Here is a 22,499-nt window from a genome sequence, read left to right as displayed (position 1 = left end):
TCAGATCTCTGAAGGTATGTTCCCCAATTACTGTAGTGGAAGCTCCTGTATCCACTTCCACTTTAACAGGTCTGCCATTCACTTTCACTGTTACAAATGTTGGTTCTGTCTTTCCAACTTTCAGATTAAACAACATGTGAACATCTGAATTTGTTGTTTTAGGCTCTTCTACATTGTAGATCTCACTGGGTTTTTTTCTTTTGTTTAAAAGCCTGCTTGAATCTTTCCTTTCATTGTCTCATTATTTTTCCACTTCTGTGACAATAATAACATTCAGTTTCATTAAAAGACTGCTTGTTTCCACCTATATTGAAATTATTCTTTGTTTTCACTGCTATGTCATTTAAAAAAATTCTGGCTAGTGGGTCTGTTTCCCTCTTCTCAGCAGAGTCTTGCATTTTCACACCCTTTTTAGCTGGGGTTTCCCACCTGATGTAGAGGACTGCGCCATTTTGCTCTCCCTGCTTTTGAATCCCTCACTGCGCTTTCCATGGCCAGTACTATCTCTAGCACCTTCTTAAAATCCAAATTCAACTCAGACAATAATCTCTTCTGAATCGTGTCCTCATTCACACTACACACGAAACAATCTCTGAGCATGTCGTTTAGCGATGTATCAAACTCACAATGTTCCATTAACTGCTTCAGACTTGCCAAATAGGATGCAACTGTCTCCCCCGGGACTCTATTTCTCGAGTTAAACTTGAATCTTTGCATCATTACTGAGGGCTTGGGTTGATAATGATCATTCACAAGGTCCACCAATTCATCAAAATGTTTTGAATCTGGGGCACTGGGTACCATCAAACTTCAAATCAAGCCATAGGTTTTATTCCCACATGTACTTAAGAGGGTCACTTGCCTCTTCTCTTCCCCCGTAATCTCATTCGCTTGGAAAAAGAATGCAAGGCGTTCAATGTAATGAGACCAATCATCCGTGACTAGATCGAAAGGATCAATTCTTCTGAATTGCAGCATTCTGAAAGGGAATTATTTCTTCGATTCAAATAGAACTTCTACTTACAACTACTGGGTGAGGTACAGTGCTGATTTCATTTCACCTGATTTCTTCTGTTAAACTTGTTATATCCTCGTCGCCAGTTTGTTGTGAGGGGTGGTCGAGTTGGTGCTATTGATACCATTGTATAATAGCTGGTACTATTGAGTTGATCAGAAAATACTTCTTAGGTGGAAAGTTTTAGTTTATTTAGAAAGGTAGTCCGCAGCAAATACATGTGTGCTTTCACTGCAAACTCTATCTCTACACTACTAACTACAGAGGTAGCTCGCGCTACTCTCCTATTGGATACTAAAGATCATGTGATCTTCTTTAACAAGCATTATTCTTGAAGGTATATTACGCACTAAATAAAACCTTAATTACCACAAGAGGGTCGATGTAGAGAGTATGTTTTCACTTGCAGTCAAGACCAGAACAATAAATATAAGATAATCACTAATAAATCTAATAATGAATTCAGGAGAAATTTCTTGACCAGAATGTAGAACTTGCTACCATAAAGAATAACTGAGGTAAATAGCATCGAGGCACTTAAGCAGAAGCTAGATAAGTGCATGAGTGAGAAAGGAATAGAATGATATGTTGATGGGGTTAGATGAAGAAAGGTGGGAGAAGGGTTGTGTAGAGCATGGACCAGTTGGGCTGAATGGCCTGTTTTTGAACTGTAAGTTCTATTTGATGAGATGCACTGCAATGGGTGGAAAGCAAATGTGTTTGAACTTCATTTTTAACATTCTTATTAACACTGAGCAGAGATTTAACCTAGCCCCATATTTCCTTGGGTAAAATGCAATGACGGAATCAAGCCGACTTTCTTACTCTGGTTTCCCTACTCCACACGATTCAGTATAATACCTAAGCATGATGATGTTAAATAGTATAATAAAAACAAAATACTGCAGATGCTAGAAATCTGAAATTAAAACAGAGAAACTCAGCAGGTCTGACATTATCTGTGGAGAGAGAAACAGAGTTAACGTTTTGAGTCCATATGACCCTTCTTCAGAGCTAAAGAGAAGTAGAAATGTGATGGATTTTATACTGTTTAAGGGGGGTGGAGCAGGTGAAGCTGGATAGAAGGCCAGCGATAGTTGGGGGTTAAGGAGAGATTGATAAAGAGGGGATAAAACAATGAATGAATCAATAAAAATAAAAATAAAAATGAGTTGATAAAAATACATTTTTACGAGGGGGATTAAAAAAGGGGTGAAGACAGAGGGAAGAGTTCTTGGTCTGAAGTTGTCGAACTCAATGTTAAGTCCAGAAGGCTGTAAAGTGCCTAATTGGAAGATGAGGTGCTGTTCCTCCAGTTTGTGTTGGGCTTCGCTGGAACATTACAGCAGGCCAAGGACGGACATGTGGGCATGAGAGTAGGGTGAGAGCAGGATGTTCTGATGTTAAATTGAATCTTGCTATTCACCGATAATTTGCTAATGATGGTGTAGAGTGCGACTCTGAGTGTAATTATGTCAGTCAGTGCAAACTGTTCACCCCTAGTAATTGGCTGAGGCAGAAACTGTGTCACCATTGCATATTAAGTTGAATAGGTAGTTGAAGATATATGTCAATGGGGTAGGTATAGTTGCTTGCTCTCTGCTTGTGCGAACGTCCTGTTTCCATGTTCCATTCTCTGTATAATTCTGTGTTTTGATTCTGTCCTGTGCTTTTTATTCAGCTGATGGCACAAGTGATGAGCTGGATGAGCCAATCCGGAATGTGTTTGCTGACACTGAGTTTGTGAAGAGACACAACATAATGAGCTTAAACTCCATCAACTGGGCCCGCGTCATGGTGCAGATCGCACACTATTTCTATGCATACTTCCACTGTAGCCCTTCAATGAAGGAGACTCCACTTCCTTTGGTGGAGATTGTTGTACCAACAGGAGCAGCAGGCAACATCACAGGTAGGAATAAGATGAAATACCCTGGGTCACACAGCAGCTTTGGTTAACTGGACAGTGACAGTGTTTTACATGATGCTGCACCTTTCTCTTCCATCCACCTGCGAAGGCAGAGGATGCCTCGGTTCAATTTCCCATGGGAATGGGGGATCCTCCGGCAGTGCAGCACTCCCTCAGCACAACACTATGTGCTGAAGTGTGGGATCTTCTGCTCTTGCTGGTGGCAAGCTAGGAGGCAGGAAGGGCATGTTAATTAGGCAGGATGGTGGCGTATTCAAACACTACCACCTTTCCGCCTCCACCAGGATTAAGTTCTGGGCGAAAAGGCACATGGTTAACCTGCCCAATTAATTGGCCAATTAATGACCACTTATGGGCCTCATCCTGCCGGTGCTGGTATTAACCCAGCTGCAGGGAGCCTGGCACCATGTGGCATGCACAGCAGCCAAAAGCACGTGGCCAGCTTGTCACTTCCGGGGTGTGTGGTGGGGTCGGGGTGGGGGGAGGGAGGTGTCCGTTGATCAAAAGCTTTCAATGCCTGATCAAGGGACTGGATACTGAGGAGGCGTGGCTTGCTGTTAGCCACCCCTCTTGCCTTGCTGCTGACCCCCCAGCATTCCACTTCCTGCAACACCAGCCACCCTTCCGCCCCCCCACCCCAACTCAATGGTGTTTATATAACTATAGTAGGATAATATTGGGATTGCTTTAGGAAACAGCTAGCACAAACCCGATGGGCCAAATGGGCTCTTCCTGTTCACTTCTATGGCTATGCGGAGCCATCCTATAATTGCCGTGTTGCTATGCTCCCAGTATTTTGTCAGGCGTGCTAGGCCTAAAGTTGCACTGAGACTTGTGCATTTCTGGCTGTTATAAACTGCGGGAAGCCAAGTTCTCATTGAAATGATGATTTGCTGAGGATGCCACCCAAGTTCTATGTTCCTTTTAAGTTTCTGTGATTGTGTTTTTTTAATCGCTTGAACCTCCATCCCTGTCTTTCCCAGCTGGATACATTGCTCAGATGATGGGTCTCCCAATTCAATTAGTCGCAGTCGTCAACGAAAATGACATAATTCACAGAACCATTCAGAATGGTGACTTCTCATTGGCCGATTCAATTAAGCCTTCCTTGGCACCGTCCATTGACATCCAGGTATGCTAATGCTGAGGTTAATTCCTGGGCTGTTGCACTAGTGTAAAACTGCTTTGATTGATTCTTGACGGCAGTGTCCATTTGTACCGGTACATGTGAACATATCCTTTAATCTTGAGAATGTAAGCCTGCTCAGTAGAGGCATTAGGTGACTTGACAACAGATAGGAACCTCCCATCCCTGTCCCTGCGTAAGAGTTGAGGGGCTACCGAACACCTCTTGCTCAGCAAGGCAAGTGGAAAGAGGAAAGAAAGACTTGCATTTACACATAGTCTTTCACAATGTTCCAAAGAACTTCACAGACAATGAAGTACTTTTGAACTCTAGTCACTGTCATAATCTGGGAAATTTGGAAATTTGTGCCCAGCAAGCAGTGCACAAACAGCAATTTGATAATGACCAGATAATCTGCTTTTGTGCTGTTGATTCAGGGATAAATATTGGCCAGGGCACTAGGGATAACTTCCCTGCTGTTCTTCAAAATGGTGCCATGGGATCTTTTACATCCACCCGAGTGGGCAGACAGGGCCCCTGTTTAACTTCCCAACTGAAAGACAGCACCTCCGACAATGCGACACTCACTGGAATGTCAGCTTTGATTTTTGTACTCGAGTCCTGGAGTGGGACTTGAATCCACAACCCTCTGACTCAGAGGTGAGGGTGCTCCTAGTTGACATGAACAAATTTTTCTTACTTCTGCAGGAACCATACAACTTGGAGAGAATATTCTGGCTGTTGTCGGAAAAGGATAGCACCTTGATAAAAATGATAATGGGAGAATTCCAGAAACTGGGCAAAGCCAGTGTGCCAGAAGCCTTGTCCACAAAGGTCTGTATTTCTTTGTTTTTTGACAATTGATTAGGCGTTGGTGCGGATTTTGCACTCAGTGGCCAAGGAACGGTGCTGGTCATTCACCTCACCGACAACTGCCCACAGGCTATATGTGAGCTTGTCAGTGGAGGTTTCCATTTTTCCCACATGATGCCCTCTACCACAGATGTGTGGCATTTATGAACAGGGCAAACAACAGTGAGGCTCCATAACTAATCACTGAAGTATCCTCACTGAGGCATGGAAAGCCCAAACTAGGAAATATACAGCATGAAATACAATTTAGATTTAAACGATGTAGAGAAGGTCAAATAAAGATTGTGAAATATGAGGGGGATTAAGGGAGAGAAATAAAAGAAGAGACAGAAAAAAAACAGAATAAACAATTTTTCATCTTGCACTCATCAGGATAGTTTGCAAGAATACCAATGGTAAAGGGAACAACAATTTATACTGCAGGAGAAGAGAGTGCTGATTGGCTGGCAAGTGGACTCTGATTGGTAGCAGCGTTGCCATGGAGGATGCATGAGAACAGTTAACCGCCAAGATTTTGTTCAAATTCAAACCAGGCAGGTCAACTCTGATTGGTCATGGGGAATGAACCAGGGAATGGCTGACCCCAAGGTTTTGTTTAGTTGAAAAAGGTGTAATGCATGGACATGCTCCTTCTGTCTGCAAAGAACAGGGCTGTGTGTGTGAATATATCTAGCGTCTAGAATGTGTAAGTGAGTCACACTGCTCTATTTGTTAACACTTGTAAAATTAATTTTTCAGGGCCAAAGAGATTGTTCATCTGTAATTATGACTTATTACTCCATTTAAAAGTTAAATTATGTCTAAACATAAGGTCATAACATCAGTGAGGTCAGCAAAGTGGAGAGACAGCAATTTCTGGATTCCCACATTTAACTGCGCATGTGCGGACACCAGAAGTTGCGACCGTATAATGTGTTGTGAAAATGTCTTAATTTCATGATTCATATGTTTTGGGAGCATAACTTTTAGTTTGTGGGGGTGGAGTTTTAAGTGTAAGGTAATAGAAGCACCTGGTATGAAGCTGGTAAACAGAGCTGAAGTAGTTGCCATTCAAAGGGTGGCCTGTATTTATTTAATAAGATCAGAATTGCACATGGGAAAACATTAAAGAATGGATAGCCCCTTTTTGAGTTTCTTCATGAAGGTGAGGTGTCTACAGTTGTCTTCATAAGGGGTTTAAATTATTTATATGGTTTCCCAGAACAAAGGGAATGTTTTAAAAGGTGAAGTTAATTAGCTGAAATCTCTATCTGGGACATCCAGGTGTGCCATGTTGCTGTGGGGATATGTTGCAAGGAGGTACCCTTTTGTTTTGTGTTTATGTATGCGATTTGTCACAGAAAACAGGCAGTTTTATATCTGGAGCTGGAACAATTTGGAAACAGGCAAAGAGAGAAAGCTGCTAGCAGTTGCAGTTGGTGCCTGGAAGTAGCATTGAGATGAGGAGAGGGAGAAATCTGTCAGGAGCTGCAGACCAAATGCAAAAGGGCAATCAGAAACAAAGGGTGTTGTCTGATTTTTGGAGTCACTGAGCAAGAAAGCAGTGAGGCCCTGCTTGAGCTGAGATGTCCACAGCCATGAAGTGCTTAATGAGAGTTGGAGGGTCGCCTAGCTGGATGTTTGAGGAAGGAGGCCAAGAAATCTCATACCTCAGAAAATAGTAGGAAGACTGAGGAGAATCAAAGTGAATTCCTGAGAGTTGTGGCACACTTTGGTTTGGCTCCAAGAGAAGTGAAAGAACTCTCAAGATCTTGTAAAGGATAGGGGAACTGTTGAGTGGAAAAAAAGTAGAACAGGAAGTGGTCTATTGAGGTTTTCAGGTTTAACATAGTATTAATATAGTGTTGAATATAGTACTTGAATATTGCTGAAAATGTGATTCTGTGATTGGGTAGCACTTACTGACCAATTCTGAGTATGCTAATAGCTACACTGACAACCAATTTAAAATAATCATTCGAGCTCATAATGTGGCTCATTTACCCTTGTTAGAAGTATCCTACATTCATACACAGGGACCCTATTCTTTGCAAACAAAAGGAATATGCTCAAGCCTTGCCCTGTTTTAAAAATTATCCAGTAGCTCGGGGAGTTTATTGTTCCCTGTTGATTTCCCCATGGTAATGCCTCTGCCAATCACAGTGGACTTGCCAACCAGTTAGCATCCTTTTCTTCTATAGTATAAACTGCTGTAATCATTTGAAATTTGGCATTCTTGCATTTGTCCAGATGAGTGCAAGATGGAAAGCTTTGGCAACATGTTTCTCTTTTCAGCAGTATTCAAGTTTTGTGTGAACAAGTGACCACTAGTAGTACTGTTTTGTTTAGCTCTTGTACAGAAACAGTTTGCATTTAAAATGTGGTGTAATTCTTTCAGTTACTGACTGGGAGTTTGCGTTTATTTATATAAGTTAATGGTCTACCTCGCGATCATAACAACTGACAATGAGCACTGATAACCTCGCCATTATTATTGCAGCAAAGTCCTGGCCATTATACTTTAGGAATAGGGTAATCTATTGAACATTGATCTGAACTTATCAGCAGTACTGTCACCATATCCATGGAAAGCAATGTTTTACTTTATGAAGTGATCAACTCATTTGATACCCAAGTTATGAGGAAAGGTTAGGCAAGTATGAGCTTGTTTCATTAGGGACTAGGAGACCATGGTGACCCGTTGAACCCTTGATCAGTAGTTAGGGCCATCATAGCTAAGTCCAAGTATTATTTAATATAGCTAAGTCCAATATTGTTTTCACCCAACATTCACACATGAAAAAACAGAACTTGCATTTATATAGCATCTTTCACAACTTCATGAATGTCCGAAGTGCTTTACAGCCAACATAGCACTTTTGAAGTATAGTCCTTGTTGTAATGTAGGACATCAAGCTCACAAGGCCCCAAGCCGCAATGTAATATTGAGCAGATAATCTGTTTCTTCGGTAATGAGGGATAAATATTAGCCAGGACATAATTCTGTCATTAAGGTGTTTGGAATAACTTGGGGGAGAATTTCTTCACTGTTCTCAGTGTAATTTCAATGCAGAATCAGCGCTGAATTTCGTCATATTTTTAGGTGCATCCTGCAATTTGATTGTATTATAATAAGGCTCACTGATCCTGCAGCTCCTAGTTCCCTGTTTTTTACATTCACAAACTGCCTGGGTTAACTTAGGCTAAGATTTCTAAGGTACACCAGTTGCCAAATTCATCTGTAAGGAGTTAACACTCACGATTTCTGCAGTTAAGAAACATGATTCAAATTTGCCTTCACAGACCTGGACTTTCTTCTCGCTGCTTGTGACTGGTTAAGGCCACCAAGAGATTTTCACTCACCATCCCAATCCTACCCATCCAGAGTGAGGGCTTATCAGGGTGACATTCCCAATGGAGCATCAGAGCATGATGTGACCAAGAGTCAGGCAGCATTGAATGAGGATCCGCCCCATCAGGTATTATTCCCATAGGATATACAAACAACACAGGTTATGTAGGGACACTGGTGAAGTGTATAGGAAGAACATACTCCTGCAAAGAGGCAGTCGGATGAAACTCCTGTCTACAGCACAAGGATCTGCAGTCATGCTCCTCTGCCTGCAATATTCTCGCAGTGGCTATGAAGGCAACCACAGAATTTAACTTTGAGGAACAGGCTCATTTAAGGCATCCATGGCAGATCTCTGGAATCTCAGTAAGATGGCGGCTGAAGGTCAGGCTCCACCATGACGCTGCCATGATCAGAGAACCTGCCAGCTGTACATTGTCCAGACTCACACCTGGACAGCCCCAACACCCCTCCCCCCCCACCCCCTAACCAAAAGAGTGAACTGTGAAGCAGGGCTATACGGTTCAAGAAAGCAGCTCTTCTCAAGGGATGGGCAATAAATGCTGGCCTAGCCAGCGAAGCCCACATCCCCTGAATGAATTCAAAAAATAAGAAGTATGCTGAAGGCCACAGTTGAAGCGAGGAGCGTTCGAGGTTACTAAAACGATTGCTGGGCCACTGAGATGACCTCTAACCTGTTGCCTTTTTTGTTTTGACATACAGCTGTCACAAGCTTTCAGTTCATTCGCTGTGAATGATGAGAATGTGATTGAAACGATGTTCCGCTGTTGGAATGAGAATCAGTATCTGCTGTGTCCTCATTCTGCTGTCGCTGTCACCTACCATTATCAGCAATCAGACCCGGGCACAGACAGGTAATGGCACTGGTCAACCTTTCACTCATTGAACAACTAAACTTTAAATGGTGCACTGAACATGCAGGAGTGTTCAGGCTATAAAGCAAGGCGTTGTATTAATACCAATTTATCTACAGATAAATAACTTTCAATTAGCCGTTTGTTAGTACAGAACTTGAGTATAGCTGAAAAAAGAGGCATGCCTAAACTTTTCGTCTTACACTCATCAGGACACTCGCAAGAACACCAATATAAGGGGAAAACAACAATTTATACCACATGTGAAGAGAGTGCTAATTGGTTGGCAAATGGCATTGCCATGGAGAATGCAACAGTATTGGTGACTGACAGTTAACTGCCAAGCATTGTTTGAAATTTAAACCAGGAGCTTGACACTGATTGGTCGAGGAATTGTCCTGAGGAATGAGTCAGCGATTGGCTGTCACTTATTTTGTTTAGCTGAAACAGGCACAATGTGTGTACATGTTCTTTCTGTCTGCAAAGAACAGGGTCCTGTGTATTAATATACTTAATTCTTCCAGTACACGCAATGCACTGACTGACAATCTTAAATTGGTTGTCAGTGTAATTCTTAGCGCATTGAGGATTATGTCAGTCACCATCACTGGTACATTCTCCATGGCAATTCCACTTGCCAACCAATCAGCATTCTCTTCACATACAGTATAAATTGTTGCTTTCCCCTTATTTTGGTATTCTTGTGAGTGCCCTGATGAGTACAAGATGAAAAGCTTATACATGTCTCTTTTCTCAGTAATACATAGTTGTAAATGTGTGAATACTCGGGCATCCACCTCTACACACATGGAACATAGGAACAGGAGAAGGCCATTCAGCCCGTTGAGTCTGCTCCACAATTCAATGTGATCATGGCTGATCGAACACTTCAATGCCTTTTACCCACACTATCCCCCTATCATTCACAGAATCACAGAACCTTTACAGTGCAGAAGGAGGCCATTTGGCCCATGTTCTGAAAGAGCATGCCACCTAGTCCCACTCCCCTGCCTTATTCCCATAACTTGCACATTCTATCTTTTCAGGTAGCAATCCAATTCCCTTTTGAACACCTCGATCAAGCCTGCATCCACCACCCTCTCAGGAAGTTTGTTCCAGGCTCCAGCCACCTTCTGGGTGAAAAGTTTTCCCTCACATCGCATTTATTCCCACTGCCAATTATTTTGAATCCATGCCCTCTAGTTCTTGATGCTCTCTTGAGTGGAAACAGTTTCTCACTATTTACCCTGTCCATACCCCTCAGGATCTTGAATACCTCTATCAAGTCTCCTCGCAGCCTTCTTTTCCCCAGGGAATAGAGTCCCAAACTCTACAATCAATCCTCATAGGTACCGTTCTTTATCCCTGGAATCATTCTTGTGAACCTCCTCTGTATTCTCTCCAAAGCCTTCACATCCTTCCACAATTATGACACCCAGAACTGGATGCAGTACTCCATATGAGGCCCAACTAGTGTTTTATACAAGTTCAACATGGCCTCCTTACTCTTGTACTCAATGCCCCTATTAATAAAGCCTAAGATACTATGTGTTTTATTAACTGTTCTCTCAACATGCTCTGCCATCTTCAGTGACCTTTGTACATATACACCGAGGTCCCTTTGTTCCTGCACCTCCTTTAGAGTCGCTCCTTTTATTTTATACTGTCTCACCATATTCTTCCTCCAAAATGAATCACCTCACACTCCTCTTCATTGAACTTCATCTGCCACTTGTTTACCTAATCCACCAACATGTCTGTGCCCTTTTGAAGTTTGAGACTATCCCCATCACAGTTGACAACATTTCCAATCTTCGTATCATCTACAAATTTTGAAATTATGCCTTACACACCACAGGCTAGGTCCTAACACTGACCCCTGGGGAACTCCATTACAGACCTTCCTCAAATCTGAAATACAACCACTTATCACTACTCTCTGTTTCCTGTCACTCAGCCAATTTCTCATCCAAGTGCTTACTTTCACTTATATGCCATAACCTAGAATTTTGCTCACAAGTCTATTGTGTGGCACTGTATCAAATGCCTTTTGCAAATCCATATATACTACATCAACAGCATTGCCCTTATCAACCTTCTCTGTTACCTCCTCAAAAAATTCTAGCGAGTTAGTTAAACATGATTTTCCCTTAATGAATCCATCCTTAATTATCTTGCACTTGTCTAAGTGACTATTGATTTTATCCTGAACTATAATTTCCAGAAGTTTCCCTACCACTGAGGTCAAACTGACTGGTCTTTAGTTTCCAGTTTTACCCATGCACCTCTTTTTGAACAAAGGTGTAACATTTCTCCAGTCCTCTGCCACCTCCCTTGTGTCTAAGGAAGATGGGAAGATGATCACTCTGCAATTTCCACACTCACTTCCCTCAGTAACCTTAGATGAATGTCATCTGGTCCTGGTACCTTATCCATTTTAAGTAAAGATAGCCTTTCCAACACCTCCTTCCTCTCAATTGTAAATTCTCCTAGTGTATCAGTTACCTCCTCTCTCACCTCCGCCTGGGCAGCATCTTCTTTCTTTATAAAGACAGATGCAAAGTATTCATTCAATACCTCCGCTACTTCTCCAGCCTCTTTTTTGTCCCAAATCAGCCCTAATCTTTCTTTTACCTCCTTAGCTCTGAAGAAGAGTTAAAATGACTCAAAATGTTAACTCTGTTTCTCTCCCCACAGATGCTGCCAGACCTGCTGAGTTTTACCAGCATTTCCTGTTTTTGTTTCAGATTTTCAACATCCGCAGTACTTTGTTTTTATCTTTCTTTTACTACCCTTTTATTATTTATATGATTATAGAAGACCTTGGGATTCCTTTTTATGTTTGTTGCCAGCCTCTTTTCATGCTCTCTCCTTGCTTTTCTTATTAGTTTCTTCACTTCCGCTTTGGTCCACCTATATTCAGCCTGATTCTCGATTGTATTTTCTACCTAACATCTGTTATACTTCTTCCTTTTCATCTTTACCTCTATCTCTCTCATCATCCAGGGCACTCTGGATTCATTTGTCCTATCTTTCCCCTTCAAGGCAATATACCTTGACATTGCCTGCAATACCTTTTCTTTGAAGGTGGCCAATTGTTCAGCCATCGTCCTTTCTACCAACGTTTGATTCCAACTCACTTGACTCAGATGCATTGTCATCACATCAAAGTTGGCTTTCCCCCAATTAATTATCTCTGCTCTCGATTGTGCCCTGTCCTTTTCCATGACCAACCTAAACCTTGTGATACAATGATCACTGTCCCTTAAAGGCTCTCCCACTGATATGAAATCCACTTGGGCCAACTCATTCCCCAGAACCATGTCCAAAAGTGCATGTCCTCTCGTTGGACCGGAAACATACTGCTGCAGAAAATTATCTTGAACGCATTTCAGAAACTCTTGCCGCTCTTGCCCCTTTGCACTATTCCTATCCCAGTCTATATTTGGATAATTGAAGTCCCCCATTATGATTACTCCACAAATCTTGCACCTCTCTGTAATTTTTTTGCAAATTTGTTTCTTCACATCCCTTCCGCTAGTTGGTGGTCTATATACTACGCTGATCAAAGTTATTGCACCTTTTTCATTCCTTACCTCTAGCCAGAGACCCCTCTGGAACATCCTCTCTCTCCAGTACTCTAATGCCATCTTTAATCAATGTTGCCAATCTCCCCACCCCTCCCACTTTTCTTCCTTTCCTGTCTCTCCTAAACACCTTGGACCCAGGAATATTTAACGTCCAGTCCTGCCCTTCTTTGAGCCAGGTCTCTGTTATAGCAATAAGTCCATTTGTCAGCCTGTGACTGCAGTTCCCCAATCTTATTAATCATACTCTTCATTCACATACATGCATATTGGCCGTGATTTAAGCTTTTTTACTTTCCTGTTTATTCTGACTTACTCTTGCCTACTCTAATTGTATCAAGCTCTCCAAATATTCGGTCTACCTTGATACTACTCTCTGATATATCTTCATTATCACTTGATACTTTCCTACTTCCCACTGCCAGTTTTTCTCTTCCCCACTTTGAATTTCCCCTCAGGTTCTCACCCCCCCTGCCAATCTAGATTAAACCCTCCCCAACAACACTAGCAAACCTCCCCATGAGGACAATAGTCCCAGTCCTGTTAAGGTGTACAGGTCCCACCTGCCCCAGAATCGGTCCCAATGCCTCAGAAATCTAAAACCCTCCCTCCTACTCAATTTTTCCAGCCCCATTTTTAGCTGTTCAATCTTCCTATTCTTATGCTCAATTGTATGTGGCACTGGGAGTAATCCTGAGATTACTGCTCTTGACGTCCTACTTTTTAATTCCTTACCTGACTCCATGAAATCTGTTTTCAGGGCCTCATCCTTTTTCCTACCTATGTCATTGGTCACAATATGGCCAACAACCTCTGGCTGCTCACTTACCTCCAAAAGAATGCCCTGCAGGTGCTCTGTGACATCCTTGACCCTGGCACCAGGGAGGCAACATCCCATCCTGGAGTCATGCCTATGGCCACAGAAATGCCTGTCTGCTCCCCTAACTATGGAATCCCATCTACTATAGCACTTCCACTCTTCATCCTCTCCTCCTCTGCAGCTGAGCCACCTGTGGTGCCACGATCTTGACTCTTGCTACAGTCCTCTGAGGAACCATTTCATTCACCAGTATCCAAAATGGAAAAGCGGTTAGCAAGTGAAATAATCTAAGGGGATTCCTGCACTACCTGCCTCTTTATCTTAGATACTCTGGCAGTCACCCATTCCCTCTCTGTCTATGTACTCCTTAGCTGCAGTGTGACCACCTCTGAATGTGCTATCCATGTAATTGTCAGCCTGGCGGATGCACTGCAGTGACTTCAGCTGCCACTTGAGTTCTGCAACTCAAAGCTCAAGCTTCTGCAGCTGGTGACACTTCCTGCAGGTGTAGTCATCGAGGGCACTTTGTGCCTGCATGACTTCCCACATCCCGCAGGATACACATTCCATATGGCCAAGCTACACTGACATACCTTAAACTTTGTATAAAACATTTCGTGCAGTATTTATTTACTAATTTATTTTACACATTTTCTTCATTAATTTAAAATAATTCCTATGTATACTACAATTTACTGTGCTTATTAAATGCTAGTACGACCCACAAATACAACTAAAAGGTATTCCTTTCTTAATTACACAGGTATGTATTGTAGGACTCACACTGTTTTCACAGTCCTGACTGTCTCTCCACTAATTCTCTTTGTCTGGTTGCACGTAGCACCCCTAGATGTTGCCTAGCGACCGCTGCTGCTGCTAAGTTCCCGGAGGCTGTACTGAAGGCTGGACTAACTCCAGAAATTCCACCTGAGATCCGTGCTTTGGAGACCATGGAGACACGCTATATGGACATGAAGAGAGGAGAAGACTGGGAAAAGATTCTCTACCATAAAATTGAGGAAATTAATGTACGCAGAAAAACATGAATGTCTTCCCAGAATCAAACATATAAATAGCCTTGGTTTCACCACACTGGTCTTTTGTACCTGGATAATGGAAGGCCAAATTCTCTGATTCTGCATGTGTGTGTTTATCGTCTGCTGCCCAAATCCCAAGGGTGTTCTCTGCCTCCAATGGGCCTGCTCTTGATTTGTTATTGGATTCAGATGAACTAACCTACTGCATTCATCAATTCAGCCCTTTCCCTCGGTCTTTTGTTACCGATGGTGCTGGACTTTATTGTTCTTGACACCTGCTCTCATGGGATCAGTTAATGCAGAATAGATGCTGACTGACATTGAGGTTGTCAATCAAAGAAAGCTTCCAGGACCAGGACGGAACTACACTCCATCCCAGGAGTACTCCTCCTGGCTGCACATACCTGCAGTAAAGGATGCTGTCAATGTCGGTTTACCCCTCTCCGAATCGCTTTCTTCACACCTACCCCAAGCTCCTACCTGTGGGCTGGGTCTGGTTCAGAGCGGTGTTCTGGATGGGTTTCCTAATGCTCTGAGCTGTCAGCTGTGTTTGTTTTTTTTTGTAGTTCTCTAGTTTTCACCATTCGGAACTCCTCTCCTACTGCAACCTCAGGCTTGACTCTCTCTTAGACAAGCCTACAGTTTGCCTCTGGCCCTCATTTGGCAACCTATTAAGGGCTCCTTACGCACACAATCCCAACTGAGAGGGCTTTACAGGGTAGATACCCGGAGGATGTTTCCACTCATGGCAGAGGCTAGAACTAGGGGACACCATTTAAGAATAAGAGGTCTCACTGTTAAGACTGAGGTGAGGAGAAAATTTTTCTCTCAGAGGGTCGTTAGTATGTGGACTTGTCTTCCCCAGAAAGATATGGAGCCTGGGTCATTGAATTTATTAAAGGCTGAGTTAGACAGATTTTTGATAGACAAGGGAGTCACGGGTTGTGGGAGGCAGGAAAGCGAAGTTGAGATTCCAACCGCATCAGCCATGATCTTATTGAATGGCGGAGCAGGCTCGAAGGGCTGGATGGCCTACTCCTGCTCCTAAGTCCTATGCTCCTAATGCCTTTCCACTGTCATCTAACTGGGTGGGACTGCTCTCCTCTGATTGCAATCTTAACTATTTAATCATAGCCAGAGTATCGCTTACAATGGTTTCTCTTCCTGCTCCTGCATGGTTTCCTCCAGCGTCCCCAAAGGGTCCTTGGTCCCCTCCTATTTCTCATCTACATGCTGTCCTCTCGCCATAGCATTAGTTTTCACATGTATGCTGAAAATATCCCGCTCTACCTCACCACCACCAGGGTCAAAATCCAGGAACTCCCTTCTTAAGAGCCCTGTGGGCCTACCTACAGCACATGGACTGCAGCGGTTCAAGAAGGCAGCTCACCACCACCTTCTCAAGGGCAATTAGGGATGGGCAATAAATGCTGGCCAACCAGCAACGCCCACATCTCATGAATGAATAAAACAAAAGCTTTCTTGACCCCTCCACTGTTTCTAAATTATTAGACTGTTTATCCAACACCCATTACAGGATGAACAGATCCATCTAAGGATTGAGAAGACCAAAGCCATTGTTTTCAGTCCTTGACACAAACTCTGTTGCCTAGCCACTGTTTCCATCTTTCTCTCCCTGGTAACTATCTAATGCTGAAGCAGACTGTTGGAAAACCTTGGTCTTTCATTTGACCCTGACATTTATCCACATCATTGGTAGGACCGCCTAATCCCACCTCTGTAATGTTGCCTGATTCCACCCCACCTCAGCTCACCTGCTGTTGAAACCATCATCTATGCTTTTCTTACCTCCAGACCTGACTATTCCAACACACTCCTACCTGGTCTCATACTTTCTTCCCACTGTAAGCTTAGGATCATCCAAAACTCTGCTGCCTGTCCTGACTTACACCAAGGGCTGGATTTTATGCCTCCTGTCAGTGGGTTTGAAGGCAGGGGCGCACATAAAATCCAGCAGGCGGCCTTCCGACTGCCTATGCTCCCTACCCCGACCTATCTAATATCTTAAAGGGGGCAGGGGGCAGCGTCAGGCTTATAGAGGCCCTTAGATACCGGGATGTAAGCCAACCTTTGAATCCTTGAAAAATCTTTCCAGAAACGGGGTCGACTTACATGCTGAGTGTAAGAGTGAACTGCTGGCATGGGTGTGGGTAGTCGCCACCTTTGTCATCTGCCACGGCAGGAGTTTGAGGGAGGGATCTACTCTGCGTGGGCATGTCTTAAACTTCTGTGCATCTTTGCAACACAGCCCATATTGCCTACTTGATCACTTGCACCCGGTTGTAAAGTTCCAGTAAGTAAATCATCCATTTGTGGGGTGAAAAATTGAGACTCACTGCTAATGCGGGCATAGCATATTGTGACTGAAATGACTTATACACCAGGTCAACTTCTATGCCCCTTCTACAGTAAGCGAAGGTTCCCCAGGCTGATACCAGGGATGGCAGGTCTGTCGTATGAGGAGAGATTGGTTCGACTGCGCCTGTATTCACTGGAGTTTAGAAGAATGAGAGGGGATCTGATTGAAACATATAAAATTCTAACAGGGCTAAACATACTGGATGCAGGGAGGATGTTTCCCCAGTTTGGGGAGTCTAGAACCAGGGGCCACAGTCTCAGGATACGGGGCAGGACATTTAGGACTGAGATGAGGAAAACTTTCTTCACTCAGAGGGTGGTCAACCTGTGGAATTCTCTACCACAGAAGGCTGTGGGGGTCAGGTCACTGAGTATATTCAAGAAAGAAATTGATAAATTTTTGGATGTTAGGGGCATCAAGGAGTATGGAGAGAAAGCGGGAATATGGTGTTGAGATAGAGGATCAGCCATGATCATATTGAATGGCGGAGCAGGCTCGAAGGGCCGAATGGCCTACTCCTGCTCCTAGTTTCTATGTAAGGGATTTATCATGTCCCCACTGTTATTTTACCTGCGGCGGGGTAGGTCCACACCATGTGGAGAGCCTGGCATCTTTAGCTGTGCAGGCTGGTGTCAGACAAGGGGTCCTACTTTGTGGGCACCCCGGCACCAACACCCTCCCCGCCTTTAACCTTCCCCAACTGCCCTCTTGAACCTGACGCCCCCACCCCCTCACTCCACTCGCTGAGAGCCCTGACTCCGGACTTACCTGGGCTCCTCGGGCCTGTAATCCCATCAGTGACCACCACTCCTGGCTGGCGCTGCTGGGACTACAGAGCTGCCTGTCAATTGGACGGCTGGCAGCCCTCTAAGCTGGGGCTTCCTTCCGAGAGAGGGGCAGAAGTCTTGGCTTAAAGCAATTAAAGCTGCTCCCAGCATTAAATTGCTGCAGGACAGCCATCGGGATTGTGGGCAGTCTACCCCTCCATTTTACCCTGGTGTGGGGAGGGGGAGGGGGGTGGTGGGGAGGCGAGCACCCTATAATATCCAGCCCCAATTCCTGTTCATCGATCACTCGTGCTCTCTGACCTATATTGGCTTCCACTTAAGCAGCACTTTGATTTTAAAATTCTCAGCCTTCACTCCGAGTCCCTCCATTGCCTCACCCCTCCCTATCTCTGTAATCTCTTCCAACCCCACAACGATATTACGCTCCTTCAGCTCTGGCCTCCTGCGCATCCTCCATTTTCTTCTCTCCCACACTGGGTGCCTTCGGCTGTGAAGACCCTAAGCTCTGGAATTCCCTCCCTAAACCTCTCCTTCTTGCTATCCACCAGGCCGAGTTTTCGGTTATCTGCCCTATTAACTCTCTGTGTGGCATTTTTTGTTTTATGTTATCTCTGTAAGCACCTTGGGACAATTTGTTATATTAACGATGCTATATTTTGGAAAGCTGTTGTTTTACATAGTGCCCCAATTTCCAGCGACGTGTTGGTCAACATCTTCATGTTATAATCCTGATGATGCACATGTTGTGCGATTGTCTGACACTACTCCAGTTTCCCAGTCTTAAATTCTATTAAATTCCTTTCCAAAGGCTGTTTGTTCATTTTGTTCCTTTCCTTTAATTGCCATATGCCTTTAAATGTCACATCTGTGCTCTCAGCTCCCAGCTTGCGTGTCTATCAGTATGTGAAGCAACAAGTAATTATTCAAATACAAATTAGATAGATTTCTTTCAGAATTCAGAATACACTGTATGTCTAATTTTACACATGATGTCTGCTAGGTAAAGCAGGCTTGAAAGGAACAGATGATTTTGGATTTGTGGTTCCCAAAGCTCTCCACCACTGGGGTTTTTAATCGTCTCATGTCTGGTTCTGTTGTAAGTTAATTAATTGACATCAATTGCAATGATTAGTCAACTGCTCCATTATCATTGCATTACAGGACTAACAGGATGGTAGAAGGCGAACTAGATGCATCTTGGTGTTCTGATGACAGGTCATCTCGACCCTGAAACGTTAACTCTGTTTCTCTCTCCACAGGGTGCACGCCTGACCTGTACAGCATTTCCAGCACTTTTTCTTTTCATTTAAGATTTTCAGCATTCATAGTTTTTTGCTTTTGTGGTTGAATTCTGGTCTTTTTTTAGACTAGGAAGTCCTATTTTTTTTCATGCAAATACCTGCACCTGGAAAATTGAGCTCAAATAGCACATTGACAACTTTAAACTGATTTACACCAGCAGTCAAAATATCTTAAGATTGCCCTGTGCAAGCTTTACTGTATGAGCATTTGATATTTATATTGACTTCAACCTGAAGTTTTCTGAATGTTTTATTTTTGACTCAAAATTGCGTGGACTGCTGATTTCACTCAAATCTTTGGGCCAATTTTCGGAAAGGATTATACCCCAGAAGAAATAAAATTATGTATCAGCACCCGAGTGTCTCAATGAGAATTGTCCTTCTTGTTATCAAACCCCTCCGTGGTTCCCCACCTGTGCAACTCTATAACTTTATGGAGAGCTGAGACCTCTCAATACAAGAGCATAAGAAATAGGAGCAGGTGTAGGCCATTTGGCCCATTGAACCTTCTTCGCCATTTGATAAGACCATGGCGGATTTGATGTGGTCTCTTCCTTGCTGCCCCCCGCACCCCCCCTCCGCCACCTCCCATAGCCCTTCGCTTTCTAGTCAATCAAAGCTCTAACTCAGCCTTGAACATATTCGATGGCTGCGATTCTCTGTCCCCACCATGGTGGGAGCTGCCATGGGAGATGTGGCAGGCCAACTAAATGTCCATTGACTTTTGGCGGAACTGGAAGATCCCGGCGGTGGGCGGGGCCAGAAAATCCCGGCCAATGACCCAGCCTCCACTGCTCCCTATGGAAAAGAATTCCAAAGACTAACAACCCTCTGAGAGAAGAATCCCTCCTCATCTCTGCCTCGAATGGGAGGCTCCTTACTTTGAAACTGTGCCTCCTAGTATCTAGATTCCCCCATGAGGGGAAAGATCCTCTCAGCATCCACCCTGTCAAGCCCCCTCAGAATTGTATATGTTTCAATAGGGTCACCTCTCATTCTGCTAAACTCCTGTTAGTATAGGCCATCCAGTTAGTAAGGAGATCAAAACTGTACACAGTACTCCAGGTGCGATGTTACCAATGCCCTGAACAGTTGTAGCAAAATTTCCCTACTTTTATACTCCATACCCCTTGAAATAAAGGCCAAAACATGTTGCACGGTTAGTGGAGGAAGTGGATGTTTGAGGTGGTGGATGGGATGCCAATCAGTTGGCTGCTTTGTCCTGGGTGGTGTCAAGCTTGAGTGTTTTTGGAGCCATACTCATCCAGACAAGCGGATAGTATTCCAGCACACTCCTGACTTGTGCCTTGTATGCTTGGTGGAAAGTCTTTGGGGCAGTTAGGAGTTAAATCACTCGCTGCAGGACACCCAGCTCCTGCCCTGCTCTTACAGTCATGGTATTTATGTGGCTCGTCCAGTTAATTTTCTGGTCAATGGTAACTCCAAGGTGGTGGGGATTTGACAATGGCCATGTCAATAAATTTCAAGGGGTGGTGGCTAGTCTTACTTGTTGAAGATGGTCATTGCCTGGCACTTGTGTGGTGTGAATATTGCTACTAATCAGTCCAAGCCAGGATGTTGTCCAGGTCTAGCTGCATATGCACATATGGACTGCTTCATTACTAAAGGCATTGCAAATGGAATTGCACACTGTGCAATCATCAAAGAAGATCCCCACTTCTGACCAACGATGGAGGGAAGGGAACTGATGGAGCAGCTGAAATTGGTTGGACCTAGGACACTACCTTGAAGAACTCCTGTAGTGATGTAAAAGCAAAATATTGTGGATGCTGGAAATATGAAATCCTGCAGTGATGTCCTGGGGCTGAAATGATTCTCCTTCCATAACCACAAAGACACTCCTTTGTGCTAGGTATGTCTCCAACCAGTGGAGAGTTTTCTCCCTGATTCCCATAGATGTCAATTTTACTCCTCTCCTTGGTGTCACATTTGGTCAAATGCTACCTTGATGTCAAGGGTAGTGATTCTCACTTCACCTCTGGGACATTTTATTACATTGAAGCTTAAATTAATGCAAATTGCTTTAATTTCTCTCTCTCTCTTCCTCTTCCTTTATGAACATCTGAGCATCTCAAAGGAAATACTTCACTGAAGTAACTCCTGGGCATGCACAATATTCTGTAAAACAAACAATTAAGCCCTTTATTAATAAAGACAGTAAGTGCCTGAAAAACTCAACCAGTCTGGCAGCATCTGTCAAGTGGGAAACAGAGTTAATGTTTCAAGTCCGATTTGACTCTTCTTCAGAACTGAAGAGAGGTAGGGATGTGAGGTGGGTTTTATGCTGCTCAAACCCATTATGTTCCTACCTCTCTTCAGTTCCGAAGAAGAGGCATATTGGACTCGAAACGTTAACTCTGTTTCTCTTTCTACAGATGCTGCCAGACCTGCTGAGCTTTTCCAGCATTTTCTGTTTTTATTTCAGACCTCCAGCATCTGCAGTATTTTGCTTTTTATTAAGCCCTTTAGTTGGATTACAGCTTGTCAGCCTTCTCAAATCTATCACAATGAATAAAACATAATTGGGTGGAATTTTCCCTTTCGGGACTAAGTCCTGCGTTGGGGGTGGGGACAGGGAGTGTTTCCCACCGCAGAGGCTGCTGGGAATTCATGAGGCACGGTGCGACCCTGACCTCATTAATTATGCAGTTGGGGGTTTCCCGACATTTTTTGTTGGGGGGGGCTGGCTGGATGGCACATGCCCCACCATCATAACTGGGCGCCATATTTAAAAGGCACCCGGACAGCGACTTTCCCGCCACGCTGATTGAGGAGATGGCCAGAAATTGACAGGGAGCTCCGGCACCCAAGTTCAATGGCACCTCCTTGGGCACCCTGTCCAACCAAGTGGAGGCCAGGAGGGACACCCTCTATCCACGGATGGGGAGGAGGGTGCTGAGCATGGAGACGAACCCTGCATGGGTGCAAGTCTCAAGGGCAGTCAGTGCCCAAGGCCTCCAAAATAGGGCTGACCTGCAATGCCAGAAAAGGATGAGTGACCTCATCTGCACCACAAGGGTAAGTGAACCTTCAGCTGCTCAGTGAATGGTACAGGGGACATGGGCCTCAGTGGCTACCTGATAAAGTGATGCCTCACTGCCATCCATCTAATCTGCAGGTGGAGAGGCCATTGTGGTTCCCTTACCCTTCCAAACAGAGAGCTCAGATGCTGTCTGGGGGGGATGGGAGGGTGGTTTGGTTGGGGGGGAAGGGGGCACAGCTGCTGAGGGCACCAGCAAGCACTACTAATGACATGCCCCTCTAAGCCTTATCCTTCCATCTGCATGGGCTCACCGCCCTGGTGGGCAACCTGCAGTGCATCAATCACATGGCACACAATCCAGTGGGTTATGTGTAAGACTGGAAGCATGGGAAAGATACGTGAAACCTAATGTCTCTCAATCCCATCTTCTCT

The 22,499-nt window shown here is 44.1% G+C and overlaps 1 protein-coding gene across 1 annotated transcript in view; it reads left to right on the top strand.

The window, feature by feature from the left end:
* Nucleotides 1-14,649, top strand: part of thnsl2 (threonine synthase-like 2) — a 41,092-nt gene extending 26,443 nt beyond the window's left edge. Inside the window, exons 5-9 of the mRNA XM_078554401.1 lie at nt 2,697-2,927; nt 3,929-4,077; nt 4,780-4,905; nt 8,999-9,150; nt 14,399-14,649. Coding sequence (XP_078410527.1) covers nt 2,697-2,927; nt 3,929-4,077; nt 4,780-4,905; nt 8,999-9,150; nt 14,399-14,603 — 863 coding nt within the window. The 3' untranslated portion in view covers nt 14,604-14,649. The remainder of the gene's footprint in view (nt 1-2,696; nt 2,928-3,928; nt 4,078-4,779; nt 4,906-8,998; nt 9,151-14,398) is intronic.
* Nucleotides 14,650-22,499: the final 7,850 nt, after the last annotated feature.

The sequence above is a fragment of the Cetorhinus maximus genome, chromosome 1, assembly GCF_964194155.1.
Source record: "Cetorhinus maximus chromosome 1, sCetMax3.hap1.1, whole genome shotgun sequence".
Classification (NCBI taxonomy): domain Eukaryota; kingdom Metazoa; phylum Chordata; class Chondrichthyes; order Lamniformes; family Cetorhinidae; genus Cetorhinus; species Cetorhinus maximus.
Note: the sequence above shows the minus strand (reverse complement) of the source record. Positions and strands in the feature narration are given on the sequence as shown.